The 18,521-nt window shown below is 47.6% G+C and overlaps 1 protein-coding gene across 4 annotated transcripts in view; it reads left to right on the forward strand.

Moving 5' to 3' along the window:
* The window catches only part of EPS8 (EGFR pathway substrate 8, signaling adaptor), a 211,782-nt gene that overhangs the window by 89,490 nt on the left and 103,771 nt on the right, over positions 1-18,521 (forward strand). For all 4 annotated transcript variants that reach the window (XM_083180717.1, XM_083180715.1, XM_083180718.1 and 1 more), the window contains 5 exons: positions 2,467-2,549; positions 9,813-9,946; positions 10,167-10,240; positions 10,729-10,849; positions 17,617-17,705. In XM_083180717.1, the coding sequence (XP_083036843.1) occupies positions 2,467-2,549; positions 9,813-9,946; positions 10,167-10,240; positions 10,729-10,849; positions 17,617-17,705 (501 nt within the window). The remainder of the gene's footprint in view (positions 1-2,466; positions 2,550-9,812; positions 9,947-10,166; positions 10,241-10,728; positions 10,850-17,616; positions 17,706-18,521) is intronic.

Below are 18,521 nucleotides of genomic sequence, written 5' to 3' on the forward strand. Positions count from 1 at the left end.
ATTGCCAGCACCTGTGGTGACACCTTTCTTATCAGTTACCTAGCTCCCCACAGGTGCTGGCAATCATACATTAGCCATACCTCCCAGCATGCCCCTCTCCAGGAGGGGCACAATACTCTGCTCCTGGGCTTCCCTGGTAATGTATGATTGCCAGCACCTGTGGTGACACCTTTCTTATCAGTTACCTACCGTGTTTCCCCGATAATAAGACACTGTCTTATTTTTTTTTTTCCTCAAAAAAGACCATATGTCTTATTTTCGGGGGAGGGCTTATTTTACATGTTACATGCCCCACTGCGCCTTTAAAAAAATGCCATCCCAGTCATCCCTAATGTAACGTACGTTCCGTACCTGTTGTGTAAGGGGATCTCTCTAAATGCATTATTACCGTACTGTAACGGTATTGTGCCGGCGCTGTGTGGTGAGCAGCAGCCGCGTAATGTGCGCGGCGTGACGTCACGCCGCGCCTACCGCAATGCATCCCTGGTAACGGGAGCTGCGGTGTTGCAGGTGAGCGAGCGGGGGTCAGCGGGGGCTGAGCGGGGGCTACACTTATCAAATACCGGTACATAAAATTACATGGGGAAATTGATAGGGCTTAATTTCGGGGGAGGGCTTATTTTGGACCAGCGTCCAAAATCTGGGGTAGGGCTTATTATCGGGGTAGGTCTAATTATCGGGGAAACACGGTAGCTCCCCACAGGTGATGGCAATCATACATTATCCATACCTCCCAGCATGCCCCTCTCCAGGAGGACACAATGCTCTGTTCCTGGGCTTCCCTCTTCATTTATGATTACCAGTACCTGTGCTATAGCAACTTTCTTATCAGTTAAACTGTTCAACACAGGTGCTGGTAATGATAGATTAAGAGGGAAGTCCAGACACAGAGCATTGTGTCCCTCCTGGAGAGGGGCATGCTGGGAGGTATGGATTCACCCATATGGTCCACATTAGCATGGTCATTTTGTGCACAAGTACGAAAGCCTGTATAGAGGCCACAATGGGGTGGCGTACCCCAGTCCTCAGGAAGGTGTCCATAGAAGGAATGAGCTGGTCGGGTATTGCTGTGGAGGAGATAGTGTTCCTGGGGGGGACAATGGCAGTCCCTCACGCTGGCAGAGTTCAGGGATGGTCCTGTTCAAATATGTTCAATGATAGCACAGATGGGTCCAATGGGTGCCACGAACAGGTGCCGGACAGTTTCCCGACAGTCAGAATCCAGACAGTCATTACCCCGACATCGGGATCCCGACAGTCAAAAGCCCGACACTCTGGGTCCCGACGGCCACCGGCTATTCTCCCTTGTGGGGTCCACGACCCCCATAGAGGGAGAATAGAATAGAATAGGTGGCGAGCGTATCGAGCCACCATGCCCGCAGCGTGGTGAGCACAGTGAGCCCGCTAGAGGTTTTGTTACGCTTGCCCCGCTGTCTGAGTCTTGCCAGTCAGGATCCCGACCATATACCACACCCGACACAAACACGTCTCACTGCAGGAACTTCCCATCCTAACATGCTAATGCAGACCATATGGGTGAATACAATGCATAGATATAGTAGGTTTTAATTGTTTAGTCCTCATTTAATTTTTTTCAATTGATATTTTTACATTATTTAATAAAATATATTATTATTTTGGTTGTTTAACACTGTTACCCATAGCACATTGTACTGGTTTGTGGGACTCTCTTGTATTTTTTACAGAGCCACAAGGAAGGGTTGTCTTCTCTGGGAGACCGTCTGGCTGGAGTCTTCTCTGGGAGACCGTCTGGCTGGAGTCTTCTCTGGGAGACCGTCTGGCTGGAGTCTTCTCTGGGAGACGTCTGGCTGGAGTCTTCTCTGGGAGACCGTCTGGCTGGAGTCTTCTCTGGGAGACCGTCTGGCTGTGTTCCCTGTAGGCTGGAGTCTTCTCTGGGAGACCGTCTGGCTGGAGTCTTCTCTGGGAGACCGTCTGGCTGTGTTCTCTGTAGGCTGGAGTCTTCTCTGTGCTGATCACAATGGAGGTCTCTGATGAACACCAGCTGGAGCTCTCATTTGTGGTACCGGAGACACTGATGGTCCTGTGGGCTGTCTGCAGGAGACTTTCTCCAAGTGCTGATTTCCTACCGTATAGTACATGTGTGTGGGTTATTGCAGGGTTATCAGTATGTACCATAATCATGGGATGTTCCGGATCACTTTGTGACATATATCCGGTGGACTGAATGCTGGAGATATAGGGTAGGGCCTTTTTTTTAAAAAAAGATTGTAGAATATTCTTATAATTCACTAAATAACTGAAAACGTGATATTTGACATTGATAAATTCTGCTTTCATGTGCGATTTCTGGGATTGCAGTTGTGCATGTGTCACACTTCCCCCATCATATTGCCATGCACATTGGTGTCGTTTGGTGGGTGCTGTGTCATTGGGGGGGGGGTCTTGTATATGAGCGGATGTGTTTATAATGTGTGCACCTTGCAGGCCTCTAGCATCCAACAAGATATTGACAGCGCGGTGAACGATAGCAAAGGAGGAAAACCAAGGACGCGGCCTGACACACTCAAGTAAGTGGCGCATTATGTCATTGTATTGTGGGGATGACTAGAAGCAGTCAGCGCCTGAGTAACAGACAGTCAGCTTATTAATAAGTGGAAGGGTATGGTTATAAGTCATCTGAAAGTTCAAAGCGCTATAATAAACAAAAATAAAGTGAATGTGACAAAAAAGAATGTGCTAAAAAATGAAGAAAAGTACTTCCCCTTTTATGTATCCATATCATCCAGGGCATGAATATGTCCAAAAAACTTTGAGGAAATGTCTCAGAGGGCAAAGTTCAAACAATCCCGTATCCAGTTGATGTTCCCGATGGGGAGAGAGATAAGAAACAACAATATATCAAATAAAGTCACACTGGTGATCCTGTTATTATTCTTTCTTTCTCTTTAACTGCACATCAGATAGCGTACCCCACTCACATGTAAAGGATATAATTAAAGCATATAAAGGTTTCTTTTCCGTATGGTAGTCATCAGAGACTTGAAGGGGCGTACCTCTACTCACATGCATACACAATGTTACAGGCTTATAAAAGTATATTTGTTGTAGATATTTATTTGAAGATGGCGTAACCCCACTTACTCTCTAAAGGAAGGGGTAACTCCTATAAAGGACAAGACAGTTTGTCAGAGCGCAAATCCGTAATATATATACCGTAGTAAATTTGAGTCTGCTGCTGTCACTATCAAGGGAATACTCCTCCCCTTGTAGAAAGGACAAAGTGGAAAAGAAATTAGTGATAGCGCTGACTCAGATTTTCCTTACAAATATATCAAAATTTATTAAAAATACTTTATATCTTTTAAAATATAACAATTAATCACCGGCCGGTGGTACACAATGTACAATTTTTAAAAACAATTGCTAAAAAGAAAATTATAAATGGATTAATTAAGGGGTAATTCCTTTATGGGTGCCAAAGAGATTAGTTAGCCCAACTTGTAGAAAAGTGCTGGCAGTTTTAATGTTAGCCTATGAGTGGCCGAACAGTCCAATTTAAACAATAGGTAGCTCTCTCACAGCTCCTGTTTGTTAAGGAATAATTTACATGCAGTAACCAGTTTAGTAAGGTTAGTAATTATGGTGTTAACCTGTAGTTTTGTCGGTTAGTCCAATTCACACTGTGTGGCTCTCTCACAGCTCCTGTGAGTGAATGGATGCTTGCATGTATTAGCCAGTTAGTAAGGTTAATATTTGAAAAGCTTAGTAACTTGCCAGGTTCCGGGTTCTTTTCAGCTGCAGATTCCCTGCAAGTGCAGTGCAGCTAGGCGGACTCGTCCACGCTCCCGGAGTTTAATTGTTATATTTCAAAAGATATAAAGTATTTTTAATAAATTTTGATATATTTGTAAGGAAAATCTGAGTCAGCGCTATCACTAATTTCCTTTCCAACTCCTATAAAGGTATCTTTATTTGGGCTGTATGAATGATCAGAACTCATGAAGAACCAGAATGTGGGTTAAAGATGTCTGGCGTACCCTTTACTCACATCCAAATTAATGTGGAAACACTTATAAAGGTATCTTTTAGGGATCAGGACATACACAGATGGCGTACCACACTCACGGTGTCTAAAGCAGGAACCAAGCACATCTGGGTATCTTTGCCTTTAAATTCCTTGTATCCTTAATCCTCAGATGTGGGGTACATTTGAAAACCCCCCAAAAAAGAATAGGTGTATATAAAAAAGTATTTATTACACAAAGCCCATAGTAGGGCTAAAATTCCAACAAACGTAACAAGAATGCGCAATATATGAACAATTCTAAAAAAATATATAAAAAAAATGGCAGGCGTGAGCCCCAAAACCAGGAGGCAACATAAGAAACTACAGCACACTCACTACAACAGATGGTAAGGTCCGGACAGAGTGAATGGTGTTAGAATCCAAAGGTTACCTCCATGGTTCTGGCGGGCTTCAGGATGCAGAAAAACAAAGTCCCCTGGTCAACGCATTTCGGCTCACTTGGAGCCTTTTTCAAGACATGTCTTACCACAAACGCCGGAACCATGGCAACCAAGGACGCAGCACAATTAAAACTTTATTAAAAACAAAGATGGCAAGATCAAAAGGCATGATACAAAAAATGTAGCACATAGACAACAAACAATGTTATACTGTATATCAAAAACCATACCGATAAGGAACAGTATCTATCAATGAATAAGCACTGACAAAACAGCATTACTTCGCAAAAATGCCTGCAGCCCTAAGTACTCATTGAGGCCGCGCAGTGCGAATGCACTTAAACGGAATATTCACCTCGATTCCATCTGTAACAATTTGAGTGACCGGTCCCCCACCTCTTATGTCGGCAGGTACATGATCAATGATCATGTAACGTAACTTGACCAGATTGTGTCCTGCTGACACAAAGTGCCGGGCAACCGGCTGGTTACTTTGTCCTGTTTCAAGAGCTGTGAGAATTGCGTAGCGATGTGCTGCCATTCTGTTGCGCAAGTTACAATCGGTTTTACCGACGTAACTCAGGCCACAAGGACAAGTGATTAAATAAATGATAAACTTAGTAGTACAAGTCACTCTGTGACGTATTAAGTAACGTTTGCGGCTATGTGGGTGACAAAAACTGTTGCCAACCACTAGCGATCGACAGGTAAGACCATTCAAACAACGGAAACAACCATTTTTAGCTGATAGAAATGTGGAGGAATTATTCCCCACATTAATGTTACCGGGGGATATGTCGGCATGCATGACCCAATCCCTAATGTTACGGCCTCTAGTGTAACATGGCATGATCTTAGTATGATTGATCCCAATATCTGGATCAGTCTGGATGATTGGCCATCATTTCTTACATACACCTCCAATATCTGCACTGGCAGTATTGAAATGGTTGACCCATGGTAACTTCTTGGACCCAGAGTCTTTGATTTTTTTTTTAGTGAGTAATGAATGTCTAGGAGTAGACAAAGCTTGTTTTTTGGCAGACGCCAACAGTTCGGCTGTGTAGCCCCTCTCACTAAACTTGATGGACATCAAATCAATCTGGTTGGAGGCTTCTAGATCTGTACTGGAAATGCGACGTGCAGGCATGCGGCTGAGTTCCTCAAGCAGGATCATCCTAAGACACCCATCTTATACACACTCACGAAGATCCACAAGTCCACTGAAGCGGCTGAGTACCTTCAGAAGCAAGGGACCGCCATGGGCATTAACATGGCCCCGGCCTATGCAAATCTGTTCATGGCGGTCTATGAAGAAGAGTTCATCACTGGCAATAACCTGTACAACAAATATATATTTTATATGTACGCTACATTGACAACCTGTTCTTATGGCAAGGGACTGAGACTCGGCTTCTGGAGTTTATGAATTATTTCCTTCCAGGAACCATTCGCATCAGCTGCAATTTTAGCAAGAGTAACATTACCTTCTTGGATGTCAATGTATACGTTGAAAATGGAAGAATCCAGACCAAGATTTATACCAAAACCTCAGATAAAAACACCTTGCTACACCCCTCAAAAAGAACTACCATTCTCCCAACTTCTGAGAGTGGCAAGGATCACCTCAGATCCCAAGGACCTTGAAACAGCGCTCACAAGTATGAGCAAACGGTTTCTACAAAGAGGTTACCCTAGAAAAGACATTGAGGAAGCTTGTCTGGGACTGGAAACAATTGACCGCACAAATCTATTAGAAGGACACAAGACCAGATCTGTCTGTACTGGATTTAGAATCGGATGTCTGTGAGGTGACGCTGTGTCTGTACCGGGAATTAGCGTCTGATGTCTGTCTGTGTCTGTGAGGTGGACGCCGTGTCTGTGCCGGGAATTAGCATCTGATGTCTGTGAGGTGGACACCATGTCTGTGCCGGGAATTAGCGTCTGACGTCTGTGAGGTGGACGCAGTGTCTGTGCCAGGAATTAGCATCTGATGTCTGTGAGGTGGACGCAGTGTCTGTGCCGGGAATTAGCGTCTGACGTCTGTGAGGTGGACGCAGTGTCTGTGCCAGGAATTAGCATATGATGTCTGTGAGGTGGACGCAGTGTCTGTGCCAGGAATTAGCGTCTGATGTCTGTGAGGTGACGCCGTGTCTGTGCTGGGAATTAGCGTCTGACGTCTGTGAGGTGGACGTCGTGCCGGGAATTAGCATCTGACGTCTGTGAGGTGGACGCAGTGTCTGTGCCAGGAATTAGCATCGGATGTCTGTGAGGTGGACACCATGTCTGTGCCGGGAATTAGCGTCTGACGTCTGTGAGGTGGACGCAGTGTCTGTGCCAGGAATTAGCATCTGATGTCTGTGAGGTGGAAGCATTGTCTGTGCCAGGAATTAGCATCTGATGTCTGTGAGGTGGACGCAGTGTCTGTGCCGGGAATTAGCGTCTGACGTCTGTGAGGTGGACGCAGTGTCTGTGCCAGGAATTAGCATCTGATGTCTGTGAGGTGGACACAGTGTCTGTGCCAGGAATTAGCGTCTGATGTCTGTGAGGTGACGCCGTGTCTGTGCTGGGAATTAGCGTCTAAAGTCTGTGAGGTGGACGCAGTGTCTGTGCCAGGAATTATCATCTGATGTCTGTGAGGTGGACGCCGTGTCTGTGCCGGGAATTAGCGTCTGACATCTGTGAGGTGGACGCAGTGTCTGTGCCAGGAATTATCATCTGATGTCTGTGAGGTGGAAGCATTGTCTGTGCCAGGAATTAGCGTCTGATGTCTGTGAGGTGGACGTCGTGCCGGGAATTAGCATCTGACGTCTGTGAGGTGGACGCAGTGTCTGTGCCAGGAATTAGCATCGGATGTCTGTGAGGTGGACACCATGTCTGTGCCGGGAATTAGCGTCTGACGTCTGTGAGGTGGACGCAGTGTCTGTGCCAGGAATTAGCATCTGATGTCTGAGAGGTGGAAGCATTGTCTGTGCCAGGAATTAGTGTCTGATGTCTGTGAGGTGACGCCGTGTCTGTGCTGGGAATTAGCATCTGACGTCTGTGAGGTGGACGCAGTGTCTGTGCCAGGAATTAGCGTCTGACGTCTGTGAGGTGGACGCTGTGTCTGTGCCAGGAATTAGCGTCTGATGTCTGTGAGGTGGATGCCGTGTCTGTGCCAGGAATTAGCGTCTGATGTCTGTGAGGTGACGCCGTGTCTGTGCTGGGAATTAGCGTCTAATGTCTGTGAGGTGGACGTCGTGCCGGGAATTAGCGTCTGACGTCTGTGAGGTGGACGCAGTGTCTGTGCCAGGAATTAGCATCTGATGTCTGTGAGGTGGACGCAGTGTCTGTGCCAGGAATTAGCGTCTGATGTCTGTGAGGTGGACGCAGTGTCTGTGCCAGGAATTAGCGTCTGATGTCTGTGAGGTGGAGGCTGTGTCTGTACTGGGAATTAGCATCTAATGTCTGTGAGGTGGACGCAGTGTCTGTGCCAGGAATTAGCGTCTGATGTCTGTGAGGTGGAGGCTGTGTCTGTGCCGAAAATTAGCGTCTGATGTCTGTGAGGTGGATGCCAGTGGCAAACGCAGGATTTTCAGAAGGGGGTTTCCAGAGGGGCGGAGCAAAGCACGGAGATGGACACTTAAGTGACCCAGTATATGCCGGGACAGTTAAAGTATTATAGATAGACCAAATGTATATAAATAATAATAAAATATATATATATATATATATATATATATATATATATATATATATATATATACACACACACTTACAGGGGCAGCAACAGCAGTGTAGACCCCTGGGCATAGCAATGTATTGGGGCCCCTACCTATCCTCCAGCGGTAGGGGTGGGGGAAGCTTTGATGTCCCGCGGGTGGTAGGGGGTATTATATCAACCGCTCAGCATGTGGGGCCTGGATCAGTAATTTCCACTAATTACCCCTTTACTGCACAGATGGTGGGAGAAGGGGGCATTGGGCTGAATGAAGGGGCCCTGATATTTAACTTCCAGGGTGGTAGAGGATGTTTAATATGGAATTTTCTGGTGGGAGGACAGCTTGCTTGACTGCAGATATCTCCAGTTCCCGGAAATAGATTTCTTAGATTTTAATGGAATTAAAATCTAGAGAATCCCTCCTACCAAATGGTACTGAGGACTAGGGGATCAGAGTTCAGGAGGCAGAGCAATCTGCCAATGAGTATATAAAACTACTTACCAGGTGTGTGGAGCTTGGAGCATTAACCAGCTGCTGGAAGGCTGATATCTCTGGTTCTGGGAACAGTAGAGACAAGTTACTAGTGTCCATCAAAGGGAGAGAGTCCCAGCTTTTGGAATATACCCACAGAAAGACTCTAAGTCAGACAGAACCTGAAATATCTGACTGGGAAAGCAATTAACAGGCTTGGATGGGGACCACTGCTTTGAAGTCAGATATCTCTGGTTCCCAAGGGCCGATTTTTAAAATTCTTGTACCCATGGAAAGAGAGGACCCTCAGCTTTCAGCCTAGGGTCCTTAGACTCCTGGGGGGGGTTTCTGGGTACCCAGAAACCCCCCCCCTGCGTGCGCTACTGGATGCCGTGTCTGTGCCAGGAATTAGCGTCTGATGTCTGTGAGGTGGACGCCGTGTCTGTGCCGGGAATTAGCGTCTGACGTCTGTGAGGTGGACGCAGTGTCTGTGCCAGGAATTAGCGTCTGACGTCTGTGAGGTGGATGCTGTGTCTGTGCCGGGAATTAGCGTCTGACGTCTGTGAGGTGGATGCCGTGTCTGTGCCAGGAATTAGCGTCTGACGTCTGTGAGGTGGACGCCGTGTCTGTGCCGGGAATTAGCGTCTGACGTCTGTGAGGTGGACGCAGTGTCTGTGCCGGGAATTAGCATCTGACGTCTGTGAGGTGGATGCCGTGTCTGTGCCGGGAATTAGCGTCTGACGTCTGTGAGGTGGATGCAGTGTCTGTGCTGGGAATTAGCGTCTGACGTCTGTGAGGTGGATGCCGTGTCTGTGCCAGGAATTAGCGTCTGATGTCTGTGAGGTGGACGCCGTGTCTGTGCCGGGAATTTGCGTCTGACGTCTGTGAGGTGGATTCCGTGTCTGTGCTGGGAATTAGCGTCTGACGTCTGTGAGGTGGACGCCGTGTCTGTGCCAGGAATTAGCGTCTGATGTCTGTGAGGTGGACGCCGTGTCTGTGCCGGGAATTAGCGTCTGACGTCTGTGAGGTGGATGCCGTGTCTGTGCCGGGAATTAGCGTCTGACGTCTGTGAGGTGGACGCCATGTTTGTTTCCAATGTTTGCTTTGTGGACTTGATATGACGCTTAATTCATTCTTGGATTCTGGGTTAAATAAATCCTGTATGTTAATTGTTGTTTTCTTCTTCATTAGGACCATAACAGCAGGTCACAAAGTCCCCTCACCCCCCCAGGCTCTTGCCCCCCAGCCCCCGGGATCTGTAACACAAGTAGATGTGCGCAGCAGAGTGGCAGCCTGGTCTGCGTGGGCGGCGGAGTATGGAGACTGTAAGTATACACTGTACTTTGTGGTGTTATGTAATGCTGGAGTCACGCTGTCTGTCTACCGGAGATGGTGGTTCCCTAGTCTTTACCTAGCTGAATATGGGGTTAATTCATTCTTGTTGCCACTGAGTATCCTAAGGGAAAGGAATAGTTACTGATATGTGACGGCGGTCCATGCACCAGATTACAGCCCTTCTGACTCCCGGAACCGGTTTTGTTGCAGATGACCGTGTCCGTCATGGCGCAGATCAGGAAGAGACCCCACAGATGACTGAGGCCAGGATTGACAGAGATGTTGTGAGTAGGGATCATTTCAGTAAATCACCTGTTTGGTTTATACTGTTTAATATTACTGTTACGGATGGCCATGGTGCGGACGCCATCGATGGCTATTCTGCATTCAGCCATCAGTAGTAGTAAACTATATGGGCCAATCAGAATTCAGGGGCAGGACTTTCGTGTGTTGGGGGCAGAGCTATGCTCCGTGTCACGGCACCTTGAAAAAGAAAACAAGGAAAGATTGGTTTTCCTTTGCCAGGGATGTAGGGAAACCATCTGGTTCTCCCACATGGATGGCAAAAGTATTCGCCATCGGCCATAATTTAAAATCATCGATGGTCATTGGCCATCCCTAATTTCTGTAGGAGTAGGCGCGTCGGCTCCTTATTACCGTGAGAGTGGACACGTCGACTTCCCATTATTGTAGGGGTTGACACGTCGGCTTTTGTGCTGACGTATCGGGCTATGCCTCTTCTAACTCTTCATTGCATTTAATACACTTGCAGCAAATTCTGAATCACGTTCTCGATGATATTGAATTTTTTATTACGAAACTGCAAAAAGCTGCCGAAGCCTTTTCTGAACTCTCCAAAAGGAAGAAATCAAAGAAAAAGAAAAGTCCTGGAGGTAGGTATGACCAACATGCTACATATTACATTGAGTGTAAGCTCCTTTGACTAGGATACGTCACACTGCAATATAAATTGTGTTTCTATGAAATCTTCATTCATTTACAACCTGATTGTCAGTAACAGCTCTGATGTCTGATGTCCGTCCTCTCTCTCGTCTCCAATACTATTTATACCAGAACTTCAATTCAATTAAAAAAACATTTAATCACGGTGCCCCCGGGGGAAAGTTGTTTTTTTTCTTAACGATAAATTTGGAAAAAAATTAGGTACTTGTTTCCTAGCACGGCGCCACCGATTAACATTGGAAGGCATCGGGTCTGAAAAATCAGTCGCATTGCATCGCCTGCGACCAGATCGCATGCGATGCGACCGATTCAACCCGGTTTTTAATTGTACAGCCACCCTGATGGCTGATTACAATGTAAAATGCCCCCCAGACCCGATTTTTAATTGTACACCCACCCTGATGGGTAATTACTATGTCAAATGCCCCCCATTGTTAACGCCACGCCACGATCAACGCCAACCCGAAGCGTGGCGAGCCCGCGAGTGGCGGCGGAACACGTTCTCCGACCTTTTCATACCCCCACTATCCACGTCGGCGTGGAGTTGATTTTATATAGTGTGGTGAGCCCGAAGCGTGGCGAGCGCACGCTGATTACTTCACATGTATTCCGAGGGGCTCGCTGCGCTCGCCACACTACATACAATCAACTCCATGCCAACGTGGATAGTGGGGGTATGAAAAGGTTGGAGGACGCGTACCGCTGCCCCTCGCGGGCTCTCCACGCTTCGGGTTGGCGTTTTTTCGTGGCGTCGCGTTAACAATGGGGGGCATTTGACCGAATAATTAACCATTATGGTGAGTATACAATGAAAAATCGGGTCTTGGGGGGCATTTTACATTGTAATCAGCCATCAGGGTGGCTGTACAACAGGGATTTTCATCCTTTTTCAGGTCGCGGCACACCAGACAAGACTTCAAAATTGCCAAGGCACACCAACATTTTTTAATCAAATATAAGACATACTGTATCCCTCATAGTAATTCCACACACCTGCCCCCCCCCCTAGTTATTCCACATACAGTACCTGCCCCTCCTTAGACAGTCCAAGCATCAACTCCCCCTTACAAATTACATAAACAAATGCCCCTCCTTTGTTATTACAAGCACTCCCCTGCCCCCTCAGATATTCCAAAAATAATGCGCACTTGTAAGTAGGGTTACCTCCTTTTTGTTGAGAGATTCCCGGACATTGGTCCACCCCTTGACACACCCACTGACCCGCCCCAATCCCGCCTTATGTTGATTTTTTTTAAACCTTTGCTTCAATTTCATTCTTGATTTTGCATACCATAATGCCAGTTACATGTTATATCACACACATGAATGGCCATTACAAGTTATGCCACACATCGTGATGCCAATTACATGTTATGCCATATACCGCAATGGCCATTACACATTATGCCAGGCAGGGGCTGGCTGGCAACTTTTAGCCTGGGGGGCAAGTCCAGATCACTGGCCCATAAGTAACAGCGCATCGTTAAATTTAGGTTTTGCGGTTTAAAAATATGTATTAATAAATAAAAACAATAATGGGACACCACAGGCTGCTCCCCTATATAATATCAGGACACCACAGGCTACTCCCCGTCTTATAATAATAACAGGACAACACAGGCTGCTCCCCCTGTATAATATCAGGACACCACGGGCTACTCCCCGTCTTATAATAATAACAGGACAACACAGGCCGCTCCTCTGTATAATAATAGTACCCCCACAGGTTGCTCCACCTGTATAATAATGGGACCCCCACAGGCTGCTACTCCTGTATAATAAAAGTACACCACAGGCTGCTTCCCCTGTATAATAGGACACAACAGGCTGCTCCCCCTGTATAACATGACCCCACAGGCTGCTCCCCCTGTATAATAATAAGGGGACCCCCACAGGCTGCTCCCCCTGTATAAAATGACCCCACAGGCTGCTCCCCCTGTATAATAATACTGGGACCCCCACAGGCTGCTCCCCTTGTATAATAAAAATACATCACAGGCTGCTCCCCTTTATAATAAAAGGACACAACAGGCTGTCCCCCTGTATAATATGACCCCACAGGCTGCTACTCCTGTATAATAAAAGTACACCACAGGCTGCTTCCCCTGTATAATAGGACACAACAGGCTGCTCCCCCTGTATAACATGACCCCACAGGCTGCTCCCCCTGTATAATAATAAGGGGACCCCCACAGGCTGCTCCCCCTGTATAAAATGACCCCACAGGCTGCTCCCCCTGTATAATAATACTGGGACCCCCACAGGCTGCTCCCCTTGTATAATAAAAATACATCACAGGCTGCTCCCCTTTATAATAAAAGGACACAACAGGCTGTCCCCCTGTATAATATGACCCCACAGGCTGCTACTCCTGTATAATAAAAGTACACCACAGGCTGCTTCCCCTGTATAATAGGACACAACAGGCTGCTCCCCCTGTATAACATGACCCCACAGGCTGCTCCCCCTGTATAATAATAAGGGGACCCCCACAGGCTGCTCCCCCTGTATAAAATGACCCCACAGGCTGCTCCCCCTGTATAATAATACTGGGACCCCCACAGGCTGCTCCCCTTGTATAATAAAAATACATCACAGGCTGCTCCCCTTTATAATAAAAGGACACAACAGGCTGTCCCCCTGTATAATATGACCCCACAGGCTGCTCCCCCTGTATTAGAATAATAATGATAACAATAACAGGACCCCCACAGGCTGCTCCCCCTGTATATAACGGGACCCCCACAGGCTTCTCCCCCTGTATAAAAATAACTGGACCCCCACAGGCTGTCCCCCCTGTATAATAACAGGACCCCCACAGACTGCTCCCCCTGTATAATAATAATGGGACCCCAACAGGCTGCTCCCTCTGTATAATAAAAATACATCACAGGCTGCTCCCCCTTTATAATAACAGGACACAACAGGCTGCTCCCCCTGTATAACATGACCCCACAGGCTGCTCCCCCTGTATAAAAATAACGGGACCCCCACAGGCTGCTCCCCCTGTATAATAAAAATACATCACAGGCTGCTCCCCCTTTATAATAACAGGACACAACAGGCTGCTCCCCCTGTATAACATGACCCCACAGGCTGCTCCCCCTGTATAAAAATAACAGGACCCCACAGGCTGCTCCCCTGTATAATAACGGGACCCCCACAGGCTGCTCCCCCTGTATAATGATAACAGGACCCCACAGGCTGCTCCCCTGTATAATAATAACAGGACCCCACAGGTTGCTTCCCCTGTATAATAATAATAATAATAATAATGGGACCCCCACAGGCTGTCCCCCCTGTATAATAACAGGACCCCCACAGACTGCTCCCCCTGTATAATAATAATGGGACCCCAACAGGCTGCTCCCTCTGTATAATAAAAATACATCACAGGCTGCTCCCCCTTTATAATAACAGGACACAACAGGCTGCTCCCCCTGTATAACATGACCCCACAGGCTGCTCCCCCTGTATAAAAATAACGGGACCCCCACAGGCTGCTCCCCCTGTATAATAAAAATACATCACAGGCTGCTCCCCCTTTATAATAACAGGACACAACAGGCTGCTCCCCCTGTATAACATGACCCCACAGGCTGCTCCCCCTGTATAAAAATAACAGGACCCCACAGGCTGCTCCCCTGTATAATAACGGGACCCCCACAGGCTGCTCCCCCTGTATAATGATAACAGGACCCCACAGGCTGCTCCCCTGTATAATAATAACAGGACCCCACAGGCTGCTCCCCCTGTATAATAATAATAATAATAATAATAATAATGGGACCCCCACAGGCTGCTCCCCCTTAGAATATTAACTGGACCCCCACAGGCTGCTCCCCCTGTATAAAAATAACAGGACCCCACAGGCTGCTCCCCTGTATAATAACGGGACCCCCACAGGCTGCTCCCCCTGTATAATGATAACAGGACCCCACAGGCTGCTCCCCTGTATAATAATAATAACAGGACCCCACAGGTTGCTTCCCCTGTATAATAATAATGGGACCCCCACAGGCTGCTCCCCCTTAGAATAATAACTGGACCCCCACAGGCTGCTTCCCCCTGTATAATAACTAGACCCCCACAGGCTGCTCCCCCTGTATAACTAAACCATACAGGCTGCTCAGCCTGTACAGTCCCACTCCCTGTTAGTTACCTTGATGCCAGACAATCAATGTGTAGTGAGGCAGGCTGCAGCACAGGCAGGAAGTAGGTGCCGGTGGAACACACAGAGATTCTCTATAGTGGCCTCCTGCACTAGACATGTCCTCAGTGCAAGAGGCCGGCGGCCATGTTTATGGAGACCAGTCGGAAACTGGTCAGCCTCCCTGGCTGCAGCAGCAGCCTCAGAACAATGGCGGCCCGCACACCAAACGATTCAGCGGCCCGGGGGGCACATGGCACCCTGCCCCCCGGCCCAGCCCGCCCCTGATGCCAGGACTCAACAAATTTCCTGCAAACGAGGGACAATATGGACAGTGCGCGCCGAAGGCGCGCGTCAAATTTTTCAACATAATGCCAACACACCGCACACCCATTATATAGTATCCCACATGCCATAATGGCCATTACATGTTATGCCACACACCGTAATGCCCATTGCACATTTTAGTGAACTTTGTAATTCCGATTACACATAAGCCCACACATGATGCCCATGACATACTATGTAACAATCCGCAATGCCCATGACATACTATATAACACTGTAATCCCCATTACATAATATATAACACACCGTAATGCCCATTACATACTATATAACACACCGTAAAGCCCATTACATAATATATAACACACCGTAATGCCCATTACATACTATATAACACACCGTAATGCCCATAACATACTATATAACACACCGCAATGCCCATTACATACTATATAACACACCGTAATGCCCATTACATACTATATAACACACCGTAATGCCCATTACATACTATATAACACACCGTAATGCCCATTACATACTATATAACACTCCGCAATGCCCATTACATACTATATAACACTCCGCAATGCCCATTACATACTATATAACACACCGTAATGCCCGTCACATACTATATAACACACCGCAATACCCATTACATACTATATAACACACCGTAATGCCCATCACATACTATATAACACACGGTAATGCCCATTACATACTATATAACACACTGTAATGCCCATTACATACTATATAACACACCGTAATGCCCATTACATACTATATAACACACCGTAATGCCCATTACATAATATATAACACACCGTAATGCCCATTACATATTATATAACACCGTAATGCCTATTACATACTATATAACACACCGTAATGCCCATTACATACTATATAACACACCGTAATGCCCATTACATAATATATAACACACCGTAATGCCCATTACATATTATATAACACCGTAATGCCTATTACATACTATATAACACACCGTAATGCCCATTACATACTATATAACACACCGTAATGCCCATTACATACTATATAACACACCGTAATGCCCATTACATACTATATAACACACCGTAATGCCCATTACATACTATATAACACTAAACACTATATGATTATTGCATAGCAGCACAGCACGTCTCTCGAGTCCCGGACAGTGCAGAGCGGGGGAGCCGTGAGCGGGCGGTGCACACATGGACGCACACTGACAGGGGGGCGGGTGGGGAAGCATTCCCGGACATTGTATAGTCCGGGTCAGCCACTCAGCGCCGCGCGACCCCACACCCACACCCACACCCACACCCACACCCACACCCACACACACCCCCACAACGTCCAGTATGATGCCGAGCCGTCCCCCCTGTCAAAGTGAAACTCCGCTGGTGAATCGCTGTGACCCGAGGCATGGCGGCACACCGGTTGAAAATGTCTGCTGTACAATGTAAAATCGGATCGGTCGCATCGCATGCCATTGTAATGGCATGCGATGCGACCGATTTTAAAATTGTATTAGAACATCTTTAAACCCCGAAAATCGGGTCCCATCGCATACCTTAACGTATGGTATGCGATGGGACCCGACGGGCGGCGTGCTTGGAAACAAGTACCAAAAATTATTAGATTAAGTAAATTGTGCTGTCACCCTATGGGTCTGCTGCGTGGCGGGGTGCAGTTAGGTGGGAGGGTGCAGTTGTGCTTCTGATTGTACACGCTTTATGATTGGCAGCCACCAGCACTGTGCTTTATGATTGGCAGCCACCAGCACTGTGCTTTATGATTGGCAGCCACCAGCACTGTGCTTTATGATTGGCAGCCACCAGCACTGTGCTTTATGATTGGCAGCCACCAGCACTGTGCTTTATGATTGGCAGCCACCAGCACTGTGCTTTATGATTGGCAGCCACCAGCACTGTGCTTTATGATTGGCAGCCACCAGCACTGTGCTTTAGGGTTGGCAGCCACCAGCACTGTGCTTTATGATTGGCAGCCACCAGCACTGTGCTTTATGATTGGCAGCCACCAGCACTGTGCTTTAGGGTTGGCAGCCACCAGCACTGTGCTTTATGATTGGCAGCCACCAGCACTGTGCTTTAGGGTTGGCAGCCCCAGGGTGCCTGGGCACACAGTGTGGGAACCACTAGTTTATGGACACGTGTCTGGTATTGTTCCATGTGTGTACCTGTTTATAGTACTACAGTATGCTTTCAATTTCTTAATACCTAGATGGTCTTTTAACTCTCCGAGCACAGCCCCCTCCCCAGGAAGAGTTTGTGGACTGTTTCCAAAAATTTAAACATGGATTCAACCTCCTGGTAAGTAGAGAGAGCGTCAGAGAGCGAGAATCTACTCTGAATGTACAGAGATGTAGGGGGGCAGTGTATGGTTACCCGAATGATCTGGGTCTCTGCTCTATATAGACACATGTTGGCGACTGCTGGAGCAATGTGGGAGGTAACGAGTGATGCTGGCTCCACCTTCTCTCGTGCCTCCTCATTGCAGGGGATTAATGTTATTATATTTGTGTCCTTAGTAACAATTAGTAAATGAATCATTAGCATATGTAGATTTTCTTGTAGGCATATGAGCTGGACTGTGTGGGTCAAAGACAACACAACCCATAATTTGCCACCAGAGTGGAGGCCCGGTCCATAATCTGCCCCACGCTAGAGGCCCGGTTCATAATCTGCCCCACGCTAGAGGCCCGGTCCATAATCTGCCCCGCGCTAGAGGCCCGGTCCATAATCTGCCCCGCGCTAGAGGCCCGGTCCATAATCTGCCCCGCGCTAGAGGCCCAGTCCATAATCTGCCCCACGCTAGAGGCCCAGGCCATAATCTGCCCCACGCTAGAGGCCCGGTTCATAATCTGCCCCATGCTAGAGGCCCAGTCCATAATCTGCTCCGCGCTAGAGGCCCGTTCCATAATCTGCCCCGCGCTAGAGGCCCGGTCCATAATCTGCCCCGCGCTAGAGGCCCGGTCCATAATCTGCCCCGCGCTAGAGGCCCGGTCCATAATCTGCCCCGCGCTAGAGGCCCGGTCCATAATCTGCCCCGCGCTAGAGGCCCGGTCCATAATCTGCCCTGCGCTAGAGGCCCGGTCCATAATCTGCCCCGCGCTAGAGGCCCGGTCC

The sequence above is a fragment of the Crinia signifera genome, chromosome 4 (assembly GCF_055691185.1).
Source record: "Crinia signifera chromosome 4, ASM5569118v1, whole genome shotgun sequence".
NCBI lineage: Eukaryota > Metazoa > Chordata > Amphibia > Anura > Myobatrachidae > Crinia > Crinia signifera.